We start from the raw sequence: 17,690 nt of genomic DNA on the forward strand, positions 1-17,690 counted from the left end.
AGTTTTCCAAGACACACAAACATAAGCTTGTAAATATTTTCAACAGTGTGCTACAGAAATCAACAAACGCAGCGAGAGACATCTGTCCAAACTTTGCTTTTCTTAAAGCTGGGAGGGCAAGTAAACGTGAGAGTAAATTGAAATGTAGGGCACCGCTGGAAGACACGTTCTTACCTCAGCATGGGCCGCTATTCTTGTTTTGATGGAACACAACAGCAAGTCTTTCATGCTGAACGTGGTTATTTTCCCACCCCCGTCCGTCTTAATGTAAACTGGCCTTGCAGGTGTCGGTTCATCTCCATGTCCTGCGCGTAGGGCTCTTTGTTGTGTCCTTTTTATTGCAGAACACCATTTATCTTTTTGGGCGTGCATCCATGCTTTCTGACATGCACAACTTCAAATGTTTATGTTGTACAGTTCATTTTTTTTTTGGTTTTGCTCCTTTTCGTCCCCAGTTTTGGCTGAAACATGCTCGTCGGTAGAGAGAAAATTAAATCTCTTTAACTGTGTGTGGCTCATGTTTGGATCAATAGATCCAGTCACTACCTGTTTGAGGGAGAGGGAGCCATATTGTTTGTTTTGGCGCTGGGAGTCCTGTGAGACGATTTGAACAATATGCAAAATACATCTAACATGCACAAGTTAATGCTTGTGTAAGCAAAAGGAGCAAAGTGCAGAGTGTGTATTGTTGGCAGCAGCTTAATTAAAGGGTCTACGTTTGGGCATGCTTCTTTTGTTTTTTGCTTGCATTCGCACACAAGTGTGTGTGTGTTTGTGTGCAAGATGGGAAGCTTGATTAAATTAGTGCCTCATAGCCTTTAGAGTAGTGGTCTGGGCTCTTAAGCCCCAGAGGTCTAGATAAGGAGTCCGGGTCACAGTGGCAGTCAGGACTGTCCGTGCCACTGCCTGCTCCGAATCAATAAAGAGCGAGGGCCCCGGTGTCCTCAGCGAGCTTGTCAGTGCTACCGGCAGCTTGATGGCGGGGTGAGGCGGCCTGTGCACTGCCAAGGTCGGCCACAGTTATGAAGAGGCGGATTTTCACTGTGTAAACACGCCATCCTTTCCCTGAGAATACAAAGCAGCCGTGCAGCGATAACTGTCAGCGAAAAGAACATTCTGACAAAACAGAGAGGCAGAGTTGGAGGACAGACAGGGGAAGGGAGACAAAAGACAGGAAAAGATTAATAATGACAAACATAGAAAGGGACACGGTCCAAAGAGATGCAGTGGGGGACAAAAAAGGAGGATTAACAGGAGAATTAAACAAAAAGGTTGCTCTGCCATGGATGAATGACTAAAGCAAAATCCAGATGCTTTTTTTGTCTGTTTATAGAGTGTATATTTCCTTTTAAAAACAGGCTCCAGCTTTACATAAGTTCATTGAATGAGTAAATTACTGGAAAAGTGCTTTTGGAGCAAATGTAATTTCAAAAAAGGTGATTATCATTCATTCTAACAGATGGGTTCAGTCTTTTCACTCAAACTAACAGAAGGTTTCTCTACCCTGTTGTCTCTTAACACAAGGCACATTTATGAGGCTGATTAATGCATGCAGTAATTAGCGTTTAATAGAAATTACGTTTTCAGATTTCATTAGGAATCCACCGCTTGACTCATTTCAGAAGATGAAACGCACATTACTCACCTGATGTCGTTTGATGAGGAGGCCATGTTGACAGGACACGCACAGCTCCCATCTCCAGAAAGAGACGAAATGAGCGGAGAAGCCATAAATGATGGATTACCTTTGTGTTGCTGCTCTCTGACAACAAGGAAAGTTCCTGAAATAGAGATAAAGAGGGGGGGAAATGTGTAGAGTTACCCATCAGAAAGAAAAAAAATGTTTTAATGAAATCGCTACTCTGTCTGATTGATAAAAATAAAACTGTAATTATTTGACTTTATTGCATCACATTTTATTCTAAAAAATCAAGCAGTAGTAGAACTGTTTGTGAAAGCAAAACACAAGACTTAAATGGTTAAAACCAGAAACCGTTGGGTTTGAAACTGCTAGACAAGAATCACTGATGAAGATTTATTATGTGTAAAGCCAATCTCTTAGTAAGTTCAAGCTGTCTGTCAATGCATAATGTTTGTATGGCTCATTAAGCAGAAAAACAGTCAAAAGGTTCATTAGTGTGCAGGAGAACAAACAATAGTGTACATACATCACATAAAGCAGTTGCTGTACCTGTTCTCCCTGCTGCATCTTTGTACTTATGATCCCATAGAGGGAAGTCTCTAGAGTCCAACAGGAAGTGAACCAAAACATGGAAACTCTTGGGGATCTCTTAAAGCTGAAATATGTATGTTCGGCCTCAACAGTACTGCTGTTGCATTATTGTTTGCAAACACCGGAGACAAATGCATATAAAATTTTATTTTTCGTGTCCCAAAAGGCTCCAACAAACCTCAGTAAACTGAAACAGACAATGACTGATGGCGTTTTAAGATGTTTTTAAGTCTGGGGCTGTGTACAAACCATCGGGACAAAATGATCCACTTATTAAGATGTTAAAAATTGCAATTTCCTAACATTGTTTTTCAAAAACTTAATAACCTCTTTAGCTTTAGGATCCATAGACGGTTATTTAAGAATTCCACCTGGCACCAGGAAAAGGTGTTCCCAGATAAAGGCAGATGATTTGAGGAAAACTTTGGGTAAGCACATCAAAAGTTGTTGTTAGGAGGAGGGTGACCAGACTAATGAGGCCAGCTTGCACAGTTCTGAGAAGCTCGTTAGCGGGATAACACTTGCTAATTAGCCCCTCAAACAGACTATAGCAGAGGTATGAAAATGCCACAGGTTTCGCAGGTTTTTTTTTTTTTGGTTCTGTGAAAAGCCGTTTTTTGATGACACCAGAGAAAAGGTCTCCAATACTAATCAGTTTGTCCAAATTGATGGCCATTGATGTTCTGGAAGGATGCTTTTTGTGCAGCTTATAAATGTAAAGGTAAATTGGCAATTCTGTCATTCCTATAAGATTTATTTGCATCTATTTCGATGTAACTATTTTACTGTCATTATTGCTTCTTTACTAGATTATGGTAAACTAGCTAAAAGGTCCTTGTGATCTTTCCACACAAGTGGAGTGTAGGCTTTTATCGAGAGCTTTTTATTGATTCTGAGCCCTCCTATTTGTCTTCAAAACAAATGCACACAGTGCTGCCGGGACCGGAGGACAGTTATCATCTATTTTCCCAGGGAAGACATTGTGTATCTTGAAGCCTAACAATGAGAAACACTGGCTCTACAGGGGAAGTTTCATACTGTGGGGGTTGTTTCGCCTCATTGTTAGTGTTACTCTGTTGGGAAACAGGTGAAGTGCTTCGTCTCGGGAGGATCTCGGGCCACACGGTGAACGGCGGCTGGTCGGCGTGGAGTTCCTGGTCTCAGTGTAGCAGAGACTGCAGCCGGGGCATCCGGAGCAGAAAGAGGACCTGTAGTAACCCAGAGCCCCGGTATGGAGGACAGACCTGCCTCGGACCGGCACAAGAGTATCAAGAATGCAACATCACCCCTTGTCCAGGTAAGAATACAAGGGTACAAACCTGCTGCTAATAAATCTCCCTTAGAAATGATTGAAAAGATAACAACACTTTTGTCAGAACAAAGGCATTGTATCTTTTTCACTTACCCTAATAAATACACAAAATCATATTTAATCTACATTTTTCCTATTCTTCTCGATCAATGGCTGCTGAATCACAATGACAAATGACTTGCCTAATCGTTAGAACCTACAAAGAAATCTGTTGCAGATAAGAGGTGTGGCAAAGACCCCAATTTAAACCAAGAATCAAAGAGACAATCCCTGTGGCGCTCTAGTATGTAATTACATTGCTGGGTAATTGTGCTGCCAGCTATGGGAGGCCTTACTCTTACTGTGAAAAGCCCTGAGACAATGCATTTTCAACACTTGTGGAGTGGAAGATAGCGAGAGGAAGCTTTCTAATTAAAAGAATACTGCGTCAGACGGGGGAAGTAAGTTGTCTAAATGGAAATGCAACACTTAGTTTGGCTCCGAGCCCGCCGAGCATCCAACAATGTTGCTGAAAAAGCGAGCAGGACATCATCTCAAGTCAGTGGTAATCAAACTTTCCAGAAAGGCTGTAGTGTCTTACTAAAACATTTGAGTATAAGTAAGACAGACAATTATGTAGTTTTAAGCCAAAATCCCCCAAATCCATGTTGTTTTCTTGGACATACTATCTGCAGAGCAGAAATGGTTCATTAGAAATTTGTCTTTTGAGTAGTAGGCAGGACCCTTGGCATGAAGCATGCTTCCCCCCGCCCATTACTGAGAGCTCTTTGTTTAGATTTCCTTCAACAGTGTGTTAGAGAACAGCACAAACAGGCCCTAACCAGAGTAGAAAAAGAAGTGGGAAGCCCCACTGCACAACTGAGCAAGAAGATAAGTATGTTGAGCCTCATTTTCAACTTAGCGGTCCAGTAAGGAGTGGTACGTTATGGTCCAGTTCATTCTGGGCGAGCGTTTCCAACCAGCGTTTCGACCCCACAAATGCGATGCTCTAGTTTAGGGATAGACAACTCCAGGCCTCAAGGGGACATTCCTGCATGTTTTGATTGGCTTGACACACCTGAAACAGGTAATCAATCTTGAGTAAGGCTTAGATATCCGGAAATCATGCAAACACTGCGGCCCTTATGGCCTGGAGTTCCCTATCCCTGCTCTAAATACTTGTTAAATTGAAGTTGGGAGTGGATTCATCTGGACCCCACAAGACAGTGCACTAAACTACTTTTTTTCAACTATTTTTGTTTTTCACTGGTGTCTGTGGCAGGCTTGAAATGCTGTCCAGCTTCATCCACATTTGTGATGGGATAGATAACACGTCAATGTAAGGCTTGGGTCATCTGGACCCCATTGGATAGCACAAGGGTAAAGCTTCTCTAACCATCTAAACTGTTTTCAGCTGTCCTAACATGATTGCACAAGGGTTGTCTAATCATCTGTTAGCCTTCTGACACAATGAGCAAGGACATTGTACCATTAGAACACTGGAGTGATAGATCATGGAAATGGGCATCTAGTGACCAATATAGACAATGTAACAAAGACCAAACAATTGCAGCTAGGGTAGTCTTTTTTTAGTAATTTACTACATTAAAAATGTATACAATGTGCTTCATCTGTCTTGGAAAAAAAATATTGTGTTTCTTTCAAAAACTAGAACATTTCTAAGTGACCCCAAACTTTTGAACGATAGTGTATGTCTTCTATCATCGGGAAAAAACCATAAGAGTATGTTAAAAACACAATTTTCATTTTAAGAAGGCTGATAGTCAAAGTATGACTCATTCAAAGCACAAGTAGTTTGAGCATCTGACAAAATAAGAGCATCAGATTGGCCCTATCTGCATGGATGGATGGATGGGAGTGTTTCCTTTCAGTCAAATAACCCATGAAGTCTGATTTTTCCTGCGCCACATGACTATGTTAAAACATGTGCTACCCTCTTGGATGTTGATATTATAATAACTGTTACTCTGTGCTGATCAACAACCCAACACTTCTCTCCCTCAAAGGAACTTACCTCATGCTTATGGTGAATACAGAGCACACTCAATTGGCACCCTTCAAGCTGAGATATTATTTTGAGATGGGCCGACTGCACTGGCAGCCCCAACGTGATCCCCTGACTTTAACGCAGTGCTTTCTAAATGTCTGCTGGGGAGAAAGGAGGCAGGAAAAGGTGTTTTGCGTTCCGTCTACGTGGCGTGGAAACAAATGAATCCATGTTTTTATTGTGTCTGCTTCGAAGATGAGACGATTGTTCACAGAGGCCCGGGAATCGACTTTAATGTCACCCTGTGATAGAGAAATTACACCGAGATGACAAAAAGCATCAGCAACTTCAATTACCTGTTTAGTGCTGCCAGCCATCCTCGGCTCTTTAAAGGGAGAATTTCACTACAATGAAGTCGGGCTTTAAACAGATGGGGGGTAAAAAGGCTATTTACGTGGGAAAGTGCCCTATTTTTTTCTCCTGTATTTATAGTGCTGTCATAAATGCAGCTTTTCTGTCTTTTAAATATGCAAACAAAGAGAGGAATAATCAAATTTGATAATAAGGTGAAGAAAGCATTTGCTGAAATGAACACATGGAGACACTCTCCTCCACATGCATTTCAATAAATTGAAAGCATCTCATATTTCTCCCGTGATGCTTGTAATAGATTGGAAAGAATTCAGGTCACTTGATATCCAGAGGAAATTGTCTGCTGAAATGACCTGAAAACCAAATCCTAAAAAAAATATGACAGTTTTTAGGACCCACTCCCTTAAAAAACATGAAATTCAAATGAAGCAACTCTGTCCTGCTGTCCTATATTTGTTTTAGAGGAAAACACTTCATGAAAAACAGCAAAAAGGTTGTATCTTTTGGAATGTTTTAGTGGACGGCAGTTGGTCGTGTTGGTCTTCGTGGTCCAAGTGCTCGGTGACATGTGGAGGGGGCCACTACATGAGGACCCGGACCTGCAGCAACCCCCCACCAGCTAACGGAGGGGACATTTGCCTCGGTCTACACACGGAGGAGGCACTCTGTAACACACAGGCCTGTCCAGGTACCGACAAACAACTACGCACACAAACTGAATCGACAAGCACCGATCCATCTCGTGTTCATTTCATGGTTTCTTTAAACTTCCCATACATCAAAAAATTTACTAAGTCAGCAAAAGTGTTGCAGACACACGTAACCGCACAGACAAGCTGTGAGATGTGCTGTCGTGGCTGTTTCCAGAGAGTTGGTCCAGGTGGTCGGAGTGGTCCCACTGCGACTCCAGCGGCGCCCAGCTGCGCGTGCGTCACTGCGATGTCCTTTTTCCCACTGGAAACCAGTGTTCAGGAAACAGCAGTGAAACCAGGCCCTGCTCGCCTGACTCCAACTTTATACCAGGTGCACACACATTCACACAAAGCACAACCATTCGCTGGCCTTATTGATGTGTCGCTCAGCCAAGCGGAACTTAGCACACACGGATAAGCGAGCCCACACCTTCTGCGCCACCCACCCACCACCATATGTCTACGGTGTTAGTTCAGTTCATTTCCAAGAATGGTGTGAAAAAAATACATTATTTATCCTTCTGGAAGAATCGCTTCATGGCTGAGGTCAGCTTTAGCGGCAAGTCAGAACTTTTGGAGACGTTTTAGATGAGTGTCAGAACTCCCAAGAGAAGAAAATAACTACACGGAACAATAAAGCACTAACAATAAATTCAATGTTATTAAACAACTGCCAACATTTCATAGTGATTCCACAAGTTTTGCTGACTTCTCAAAAAATGCTATTGCCACCATATTTAATTTCTGCACATTTTTTAAGTATTTTTTTCCATTTTCTTTGGCTTTTCGGTTGTCGTGACGATCTAGTCTTTTTTAAGGCAACTCTGTGATTGCATAAGACACCAAAACTGATAAAATAAGATAAATGTTATTGATTTCCTACAGAGAACCAGCACTCGCTATGCCTGCCAAGTTTCAGAGGCACCCACGCTGTGTTTTTCTCAAAGTTCTCAATCTGCCTGAACAGATTCACAACAAATCAAATGAAGCATTAAAGGCACTCCGTTTAGAAAGAGGCAGTTTGTGAAAGGTTAAAGCGACTTTCTGCAACGACAAAGTCAACAGGAAAGATGGCTCTCAAATAATTTTTTTAAGTATTTTTTATGTCAGAAAAAATAGATTTGAAGAAAGATTTTTTTGGTCTGCATTTTAAAAAGAAAATTCAATTTTTTTTTCTTCAAAAATTGTTAGCAGCAAAAAGATCTCAAGAAGCTTTGATTTGCCTTCCAATCCCAACATAAAAATAGGAAACGCATTCTCACTCCGAACTTGTCAAATATGGACGTATGGGTTGGACCCCGTCTGCGCCACTTTTTGATGTTTTAGGTGTCCCCAACTTGTCGTTTTTGACATGCTGGTTGTTCCCATTAAATCAGGGGTCCCCAACTCTCGGGACACAGTACCAAACAAGATAACTGACACTGTCCCGGGTTAGAGTACCGGTCCACGGGGCCCTAACCAAATGTCCACGTACAACAAGATGCAGTAATGTGTAGAAATAGGAGTAAACAAATTAAAACAATGGCAAGATTTGACTCGATCTAAAACTTTAAGCTACTCTCTCACTTTTCCACACCTGACACACATCAGCTGTGTTTGCATGGACATAAGTAAAGAGACTAAATGCCTGATCAGAATAAAAATGCTTAATGTAAACACGCCAATTAGAATACCGGTACTCTGACCCGATCAGACTCTAATCAAAATATCCTTCAGTGGGTGGGTTAGGCCGGTTGTTAATCAGATTGAGGTACATGTAAAATATGTATTCCAATTCTGGATCATTACTGTACTGGCTTATTAAAGAAATTAAATAAAAGCACACTCAAAAGATCGTCCCTACGTTAGCCGTGTTTGTTTACAAGACTCTGGAACTCTATGGCCGTTTCAGGTATTTTAGATAGTGCAGGTCAAAAGGGTTTATTCTGATGTGACAGATGTTGACATTTACTATAACAGGATACATTTTTGGGGGGGGGGCATGTACACAGTTCAATTCTAATCCGATCTTTGATCAGATTTAAGACATTTTGCACATGTAAACACAGCTATTTACTTCTGGTTTTGTGTAGTTGAGTGATGACATCAGGTCCTTTTTGAAAGAAGACTTTAAAACCTGGATGAACAAGAACCTTTATCAACATATCGACATTTTTACTCAGCCAATCTAGTTTGATAGTTTGTGGACTGACCACTCATTTTAGAACAGATTCAGCCGTCATATTTGGTGGAATTCTTCATCTTCGTTCCCGATAGCCTTCACTGCTATTTAAGATGTAAGACCACTCTCCTCAGAGTTAAGAAAAACATGACCTGTAAGCTGAAAGGAAGAACAGGACGTGATGATTTCATAGATTTAGTCAGGATGAAAGGCTGGAAGTTTAGCAAATCCTCGTGAATATACTCGCCACCCCACTCACACCATTAGTGTTGACAGATGCCCAGACAGACTGCTCCTTATTGACAGATTGTAATGCGAGACACAGAAAAGTATTGATCTCTGCATCTCTGCTCAACACAGATCATTAAAACTCCTCCTTTTAACAAAGGACGATTGCGCTTCACATTGTTTGACCGGAAACACTTTAGGCGCCATAAAAGGACTATTTTTACATGATACGCTCCAGTAGAAATCATTTATCATTTTAGGCAGCATGTTTTTCTACTCTGATATGCAGAAAAACAGTTGATTAAAACATCTTTTTTTACTCTTCTGTAATTACTAATTAAAAATCTTTCCCATAAAAGGGTTTCCCATTTACCTTTTTAACTTGCCATCCATTTCTTTTTATGGGAAAGCTAGTCTATTAAGGTTCATTTAGTAATGTCTTATATTTCATTTCCTCTTAATGGGAACCAGTCCTTTTTATAAACCACTCCAGGTGCCACGGCCGTGATTAGCTTATGAAGTTTTATGATTATGTGTTTTGCAGTGAGAAACAGCTTTCATCTTCATACTCACCTTGAAGAGCACAATTTGTCACACCGACGGAGGTTATGCGTGTGCTGGTTTTGGCTCTAATAATGATGCCTTTTGGTGTTTCTTCTTCTTTGTCAGAAGTCTCAATTGCCCGCTCCAGTCAGGAGGAGAGGCGCTGTGGAGGTAATTTCCGTCTGTTTGTGGGGATGAAAGAGATGGGGGAGAAAGAAAAGTATTTCTGCTTAAAACATATTCAGAATAATGTGCTTAACAAGGTAGTTAAACACATTTAATGTGTACAATTATTGTAATATGATTATCAAACTGCTTAGACTGCTGTTTTGGGGAAATCATAACAGACTTATCGAACAAAATAGCTATTTAGTTGAAAATAATGCTTTACTTCTTCACTATTTATTTGAAAAATATGTTTTACATATTAGTTGTGCTTGTAATAAACTGTTTTATGATTATTACAGAACGTAGAGCTTATCCCTTTTAATATCTGGTCTGCCTAAAAATCTGTCTCTTGGGTTACTTGAAAGTGAACCTTGTTGCCAATAATAGACAGGTAAATCCAGGAGGTTCAGTTCATTCTCTGAAGTGCAAAGTAAAAGCAAACCAGCTATTAATGGCTCAATAATAAGTGTGTTTTTTTTACCTAAACACCGTAGAATTCTGACTTATAAAAAGGTTAAAATATGTTTAGTTAGCAAAAATAGTGTGGTACAAACGTGATAGATCACTGGTTTCCAGACTTTTAACCCTTTTCTGGGCACATACTGGTTTAATTTAAGACAATATTTTCACTGACCAGCCAGTGAAACCCCAAGTGAACACCCATTTTTTTTTTTATTTTATTTAGTTTCCAATTTCCCTTAATTTTTGAGAGTAAAGTTAATATTCATCCTCTGTAACATATATGCATCTGATTTAAAACTTATCTTTACACTAGGTTTTTAAGTAGGAACCATTAAAATGTGATTTAATTTTTTCCCTTAACTCACAAACATTTTTGCAGTAAGATAATAAATTGAACGCAAACTTCAACCTCTTCTAACTTTTAAGGGATAAATACAAAAAAGGTTCACAAAAACTGTTCTTTTCTAAATCGGATAATAAACGGAAAGCCACTGTTTGAGCAACTTTATTAGCAACATCCGCGTAACCAGACAGCAGTTTTTCAAAATAAAACTTCCTTCAGAATCATATTATAATTAAATATAATTAAAACGGTCATATTTTATTTCTCAGTGACCCGGTTCCAATTGTCCCAATATTTGGCAGACTGGAGGTTTGACTTGTGGAACTAGTTACTTTGTTTGCTTTTTTAACTTCCTGATAAAAGCTTGTTTTTGGGTACCAGCCCATCCAAAATCACATTAGAAAAGAGAAAATAAACCAAACTAAAGTGTGGATTACTGTTTTGGCTTTCCTTAGCAATTAAAACCAAGGCCTTTTTGACTGTCCTGCCATGACTTTCACCATCATCCTGTTGACGTGTCCCCTGTTCTCTGTTCCAGATTTCAACCTTTTCCACATGATCGCCGTTGGTCTTAGCAGCTCCATCCTCGGCTGCCTGGTTACCCTGCTAGTCTACTCCTACTGCCAGCGCTACCAGCAGCAGTCCCACGACGCCACCGTCATCCATCCCATCTCAGCTGCGCCACTCAACACCAGCATCACCAATCACATCAACAAACTGGACAAATATGACACTGTGGAAGCCATCAAGGTCTGTATGCAGCTGTGCTCTGGTTTTATTGTGTCACAGATAAATGTCCAGGTGTGGAAACAAAGTCTTCTCTCTGACGTTTCCTTATTTTTTCGGGGGGGATAATTAAATGATGTTATGGTATCTCTGTGGGTCAGTGATGAAGGGTCTCCCTCCACCTCCTTCAGTGTCAGCTAAGATTAAATACATGTCTTACTGCATGACTCTAACTGTCAAACCACCTCCTGTCACACGCCACACTGTAGCCATGTAACAAATAGGCAGCCATGCGTTTATCCTCCCTCCGTGTGCTCCTTTGTTCTGTGCGTCGGTGTGTGACTTTGACTCGCAGTAATGGCCGCACTCTGCTTTCTCATAACATACTAATGCAATTACTTAATGGTGCATAGGCAGGTAATCAGCACTCTGTCTGCACATTTCTCTCCCCCGGCCAGTTCTTTGTGTCTGTATTGCATTCTAAAGCAGAGACAGTTTGAAGTACCAGAGTCAGTGGAGAGGATCCAGCTACTCTCATGGTGCAAATAGCCTCTTATCCGCTGTTACATCAGGCCCTCGGAGCCAGGCCGGGCCGGTGATTAGTGCTTGTTCTCAGATACTCCATTCTACAGCTTCCACGGCTGGTTTTGAGGATTCCCTGTGCTCCGTGTTAAAGAGGGCTTTACCACTTTCACGCCCTTACTTTGAAAAGTGGCTTGAAAGACACTGATTTTGATATCATAATTTACACCCAGAAGAAGAAAAAAGGGGTCTGAGTACATATTACATTTTCAAGGATCTCTCTATTTAATTTCCAAAGACAACTGTAAGCCAGGAGAGCTGTACTTTACATTAAAACCAACATTTTCAGGACTATTTTAACCAGTAAAATGCTGCCCCAAGAAACACAAACTATCATCTTTAGTCAATTTAGTTTTGAATACACTGCAAAAACAGACGTCTTTGGAGTAAATTCAAAATTCTTACAAAATTGGCAGATTTTCTTTTTTTTGATAAGTAAATCTACCTCTGGGGTAAGAATTACCAAGAATTCTTAATTTTAAGAAAAAAATTCACGTCACCAAGACAAGTTTTCTCAAACTTGTATAATTTGCTATTGAAAAACTTTCTTGATAAGATGATTTATTTTGCAAGACAAAAGAAAAGACAAAGGTCTTTTTACTTTCTTAAGATTCTGTTTTTGCAGTGATTGAAGGTTTAAGCTTCTCATTATTTCTTTGAATTGCAATAAACTTAACTATTGTTCTATTTTTTTCTTTCACATCTAAGGAATCAGTACAACCTTGCATGACTAGAAATTAAAAATGTTGTTTTTATAATGTAAAATGATGAGAAATTAGCTTTCGTAAGTTTATCACAATTAAAGGGCCCATACCATGAAAAAACAACTTTTTGAGCTTTTAAGTGTATTATACTGTTCATTCTTCACTATAAAAAACCCCAAAGCTGTATTTTGATCCGTTTACGCATTTCTGAGTAATCCTTCAAAGCCCTGCACTCTCAGTACAAGCTCCTCCCACACCCACGAAAACAAGCAAGTCCTCACATGTCACAGAGTGAGGACAGCCCATTTCAGGGAGAGTCTGTGCTAACAGCTCCACCCCCAGCCTAACATAAACACACCCACTTTCTCCATGAAAGATACAGCAATCATCAGCAAAGCGTTGTTATTTTAGCATCGACTATGAGAGGAAGTAGCTCCTCTTCTATATAATCTGCAGAAACGACTCGTAAGATGATGTCTAAATGTTGTGTGGCAGTACCTGTACTGGACTTTTCGTAAATAAGTTTACGGTAATAAAAAATGCTTCGTTTTATGTCACAGTGAACATTTACATGTATTCTAATGCTGTTAGATCCCATTCTTTTTGGCTTTGCTTGCATTTGGTTACAACAGCTGGTCTAGTTGTTGTTGTTGCCTGCTTCTTTATAACTTTCCTTAAAGTTGCAAACAACTAGAAGTTTTGCTCTTAAGGATACAGTAAAGCATCCTAAGTCTGTTTTTGAGTTCCTGTTGGTGGAGTCAGAGGAAATTGAAGGTCATCCCTCAATATGCAGTTAGCTAGATTTGACTAAAAGATGAATACATATTATAATTATTTTGAAACAACAAAATTAAGCTGTATTAGACTGTTTTTATAGCTCAAAAAAACATTTTCGATGGAGCTTTAGAGTTATATATGTTTAATGATTGTAACTTGAAAGAAGGTTAAAGAATAATTTATGATTTTTCTCATCTTTTCCAACATGGATGATGCAATCACTGTCAGCACTGGATAAACTAAGTGAACACACCAAAACTGTTATGCAAATGTTTCATAAAGCTTGTTCAAGAGTGAACAGACTCTTGGCTTCCAGCAGAATTATCTAAAAAAGCAGAGCCTCCACAGGTGTGAAGCCTCTGTCTTCCATGCAATTAGATTCAGGCGCATGCACCAATAATTTAGTTAGTGCAATTGCAGGTAGAGGTGGATGCGAATGCAGACAGTTGGTGCAAAAACTGGAGAGCTGCATGAAAAATTAGGACTTTTTTTTATTTACAAGTAACTTCTACCTCCAGCTTCTAATCAGCGAGGCTTATTACTTGTTACAGAGATTTTTTATTACTGTGTACAGATTTAGAATTTATCTCTTGTTAAGGCTTAGAGGAGCAAAATATTATGCATATTGCCTCTATGCCAGTTGGTTGGACTGTTTCCAGTAGGTTTTGATCACATATTTGAGGCTTCATTTAGTCATTAGAAAGTCCTAGCATTTCCTTGAGGATGACTCTCGCCCATTCCTCTCGCCCCTGCAGCCAGATGTGTCGGTACTCTTGCCCTTGGACGACCCCGCCATGCACCAGCCTCTCTCTTCTAACATGGGGGTGTCCATGCGTGGACTGGAGATTTTCTACTAACCACTGACCTCTGCAACCGCTCGCCTTCTGACCCTTACCCCCAACAACTCTTTTATACCCACCTTCGACTACTTCCTCTTCCCCAACGTTCCCTGCCCCTCCACTTCCTGTGTGTGGCAGGTTGGAGCACGATTCTCTTTCCGCTTCATCCTCCCATCATAACTGCCTCCCTTCTCCATTCTGGCTTGTGAGAAGGCAGCGTATCTCGTTTTGTTCTCTTTTTAAGAAGTGCTTGCATTTGCATGTTTTTTTTTTTTTTGTCTCTTCTCTTTGCTTTTTATTTATTTCACCGCAGGTTTGATTTGATGGGTAAAGATGGATAGCTCATTGTGATGTTGGTTTAAAAAAAAACCTCCTCTGCTGCCTCTCTGTCACCCAAACCACTCCAAGAAAGGAGACATACTAGATGATGCTAACACAGCTGCTAAAAAGTAGATATGGGGCCACCTGCAGAGATACATAACTGTCGGCGGGACAGCAGGAGAGCTGATTACATCTCCCTCAAATCACATAATGGGAACACAGCAAAATATGCTTTTTTTTTTTTTTTGCCCAGCTCACTTGTTTCCTATCAGTCAGAAACATCCATCAGCTGCAAATGCAGCATCATCAAGTGTTCAATTATTCTTCCCCAAGGGGCTCCCATCACGCTTTCCACTACAACAGACTGCATATGAACACGTCTATTTGCCAAACTGCTGATGTTGTATTGAGCCGCACATCAGCAGCTCATTCCCCTGTTTTCCCGCGTCATGCGGCGGCACAAAAGACGCCCCCATGACTCTTGCTTATTGTTTAACGGAGAAGTGGCTCTCTTTTTGATCGATTTTTATGACTTTGATTGTCCTGGAGGACCAACAATCTGAGGGCCATAAAAACTGCTGATGCCGGTTATTAGAGATGACAGAGGTGGACATTCGGACGTGCATCAAAATAATCTAGCCCCGTGGTTGCTTATCAGTTTTCCAGCCTGTTTGCGAATGCTTTGACCTTGCTCTGTGAAATGTATGTTTCATAGGGCTGAGTGGCCTCCCATTGATTTGTGTTGCTCTTCCTTTGTGTTTTTATTTTTTTTTTTCCACCCCGCTTTGTGGCTGTGGATGGATTTACTTTTACTTTGCCATCTGGGCTGAGTAATCACTTGATCCATGTGGCATAAACAAGTCCATGCTGACTCCTTTTTTCTTTTTCTCATCAGTTTTGTTTCAATTAATCTTTCTTTTTTCTTTTTTTTGCAGGCCTTCAACAAAAACAATCTGATTCTGGAGGAAAGAAACAAGTACTTCAATCCACAACTCACTGGGAAGACTTATACTAATGCATACTTCACTGACCTCAACACCTACGATGATTATTAACCTTAGACTTTTATGCCACAACCAAGACTGTCGTTTTTTTGTGCTTTGTAATGAGATTCCTGACACCATGCGTGGGATTGTCCCACTGAGACTTTACGGCAGCTGGTTTGTGTTGAAAACCCAGACACACGACGCCGCCAGCAGGGGGAAATGCCTACTTTCTCTCAGGTGCCTTGGGGTACACTTGGAAAGCTCCAAAGGAAGGAGAGCCTATCCTGCATTGTTCCTGGATTTGGGAAAAAACTGGATCTACCCAATGAGGACAAAAATAAAAAAAGACAGATCTTTGCTGTAAGATGCTGTGAGGAAATCCCTTTCAACTTTCCTGTGATACTCCCGAAACAAGACCTGCATTTCTAACAGAAAGGAATAAACACAAATGGCATTGCATGACTTCATCCGACGCGTTTGCTCTGCTGTTTGTCTCTTTTTTTTTGCATGACGGACCACATTCCAGGGTTCAAGTGGCAATTTCCTGTGGGTAAAAGGACTTGATTTGGAAATCCTTGGAGCAAAGGTTTTAGGTGATGCTTCTACCGTTCACTGAACAATCTCTAAAAACAGATGAACTTCCATCAACCGTTCTGTATTCGGGATGTAGATATTTGAAATTTGTGATTTTTTTTTTTTTTTGCTTTCCTTTGGTTTTTGTTTCTCTTGTAGTTAGAGTTTGACCCGTTAAAGTTTCTTTTATATATATTTTTTGGATTTTGCTTTGAAATTGTACATCTATTTGTTGTACAGGAGGCTAGATTTGACGCTTACGTCTGTAGATTTTCTAAATAGCTTTTATTCAGTGTCGCAAGTGTTTTAAAAAAAACATTTTTTTCTTTTGAAAAGAATAAAAAGGTTTACGTGCATTGTAGCAAGTGATTGGGAGTATGCTCAGCATACTGGATCATTGTAAGTCGTCGTTATTGTACTGTTTATGTATTTTTTGTAAAAAAACAAAAAAAACAAACACATTTTCTTGTTGTTCATTATTCTTTTGGCTTCAGAATTGGACGTGTATCTGTAAGCAGGTTGTTAACAGCATTAACTGTACAGGTGGGGCAACAACTCTTTTATCTGAACCCCCAACTCATGTACCGTAAAATGATCAGATAATCCGTTTGGCAACAATTAGGTTACCAATTTGTTCAGTTAAAACTTTTTTTTTCTTTTCTTGCTTGTGTTAATGTGCAGAAATTAAAACGTTATTCCTACAAGACTCGTTCACTGTGAGTTCTCTAAATTCAGATCTCCCTTTTCTAAATGCTCCTTTCTTCAATGAAAGACCAAAACATGAGGGTAATTTTTGTGAAAATAAGCGTCAAGAATTCGTTGTCTAGTGTAATTCTCCCTGACGATGTTTGAAGCTTGGATTTTCCTAAAGCAGAATGCTGTGAAACCAGATCACAACAAACACGCGAGCCCTCAAAATCCTTTCCTAATCACCCCACACTGGAGAAAAGGGCTATTTAGACCGTTTTTAGCAGAGCCTGATGGAGGGACAACCATGTGCGAGGTGGCAGAGCTGCTGGTTAAAGCCTGAACTCTAATCATATGATGGGAAGGAATACAGAACATCAGGCTGTTCTTCATCAACCTTTACCCTGATTTCCCATCTGTGTGTTAACCAACCTCTGTTTAGCCTGTTTGTCTTCAGGGACTTCCCTTTGCTTTACCAGAAGTTATGCAGCAAAAGACACCAAAGTAATGGAGTACAGAATGCGCCATAGCTGCAAGTGTGTGTTAAAGGTGAGAAAAGTTGAGAAAGCGCCTCTAAATGTGCACATTTCTCTCCCAGTGTCCGCAGAAGGTCTTTGGCTGGATAAAACAAGTCGTCCCCCATTGACCTCGCTCTGCTCTGAGCGATGAAAGCCGTGCATACATTTCCTGCAGGCACGCAAGCTCACATCGACAGCCAGCTGCGCAGTGCTCAAGTGTTCCCCCCTCGCTTTCATCTTTCTGTGAGGTTGCCAGCAATATGAAGTATGCAGCTCAGTCAGTCGGACACATGTGACATTCTCTTTTGACAGCAGGGATGGACGATAAATGACTTTCCCAAAGTGGCATTTGTGTGCTGCTAAAGTTCACAGCTAAAGGTCGCAAGAGCAGGGCACGAGCATGTTGGGAAAACTGGCAGTGTGAGTACTCGCATGTGCACTAAGGAGTATGAGAGTCATGAGATGGACCACGATCT

The 17,690-nt window shown here is 40.5% G+C and overlaps 1 protein-coding gene across 4 annotated transcripts in view; it reads left to right on the top strand.

Annotated features, from left to right (window-relative positions):
* The window catches only part of sema5a (sema domain, seven thrombospondin repeats (type 1 and type 1-like), transmembrane domain (TM) and short cytoplasmic domain, (semaphorin) 5A), a 195,204-nt gene extending 178,491 nt beyond the window's left edge, over positions 1-16,713 (top strand). The window contains exons 17-23 of one of the 4 annotated variants that reach the window (XR_002920047.2): positions 3,321-3,530; positions 6,422-6,592; positions 6,772-6,927; positions 9,655-9,699; positions 11,040-11,251; positions 14,046-14,256; positions 15,386-15,521. Coding sequence is in view for 2 of the 4 variants with exons in the window: in XM_024279531.2 (XP_024135299.1) it covers positions 3,321-3,530; positions 6,422-6,592; positions 6,772-6,927; positions 9,655-9,699; positions 11,040-11,251; positions 15,386-15,505 (914 nt within the window). In the remaining 2 variants the exon portion in view is untranslated. Of the gene's footprint in view, positions 1-3,320; positions 3,531-6,421; positions 6,593-6,771; positions 6,928-9,654; positions 9,700-11,039; positions 11,252-14,045; positions 14,268-15,385 lie in introns of all 4 variants that reach the window. The other 3 variants (XR_002920046.2, XM_024279531.2, XM_024279532.2) reach the window with 3 other exon arrangements.
* Positions 16,714-17,690: the final 977 nt, after the last annotated feature.

The sequence above is a fragment of the Oryzias melastigma genome, linkage group LG20, assembly GCF_002922805.2.
Source record: "Oryzias melastigma strain HK-1 linkage group LG20, ASM292280v2, whole genome shotgun sequence".
Taxonomy (NCBI): domain Eukaryota; kingdom Metazoa; phylum Chordata; class Actinopteri; order Beloniformes; family Adrianichthyidae; genus Oryzias; species Oryzias melastigma.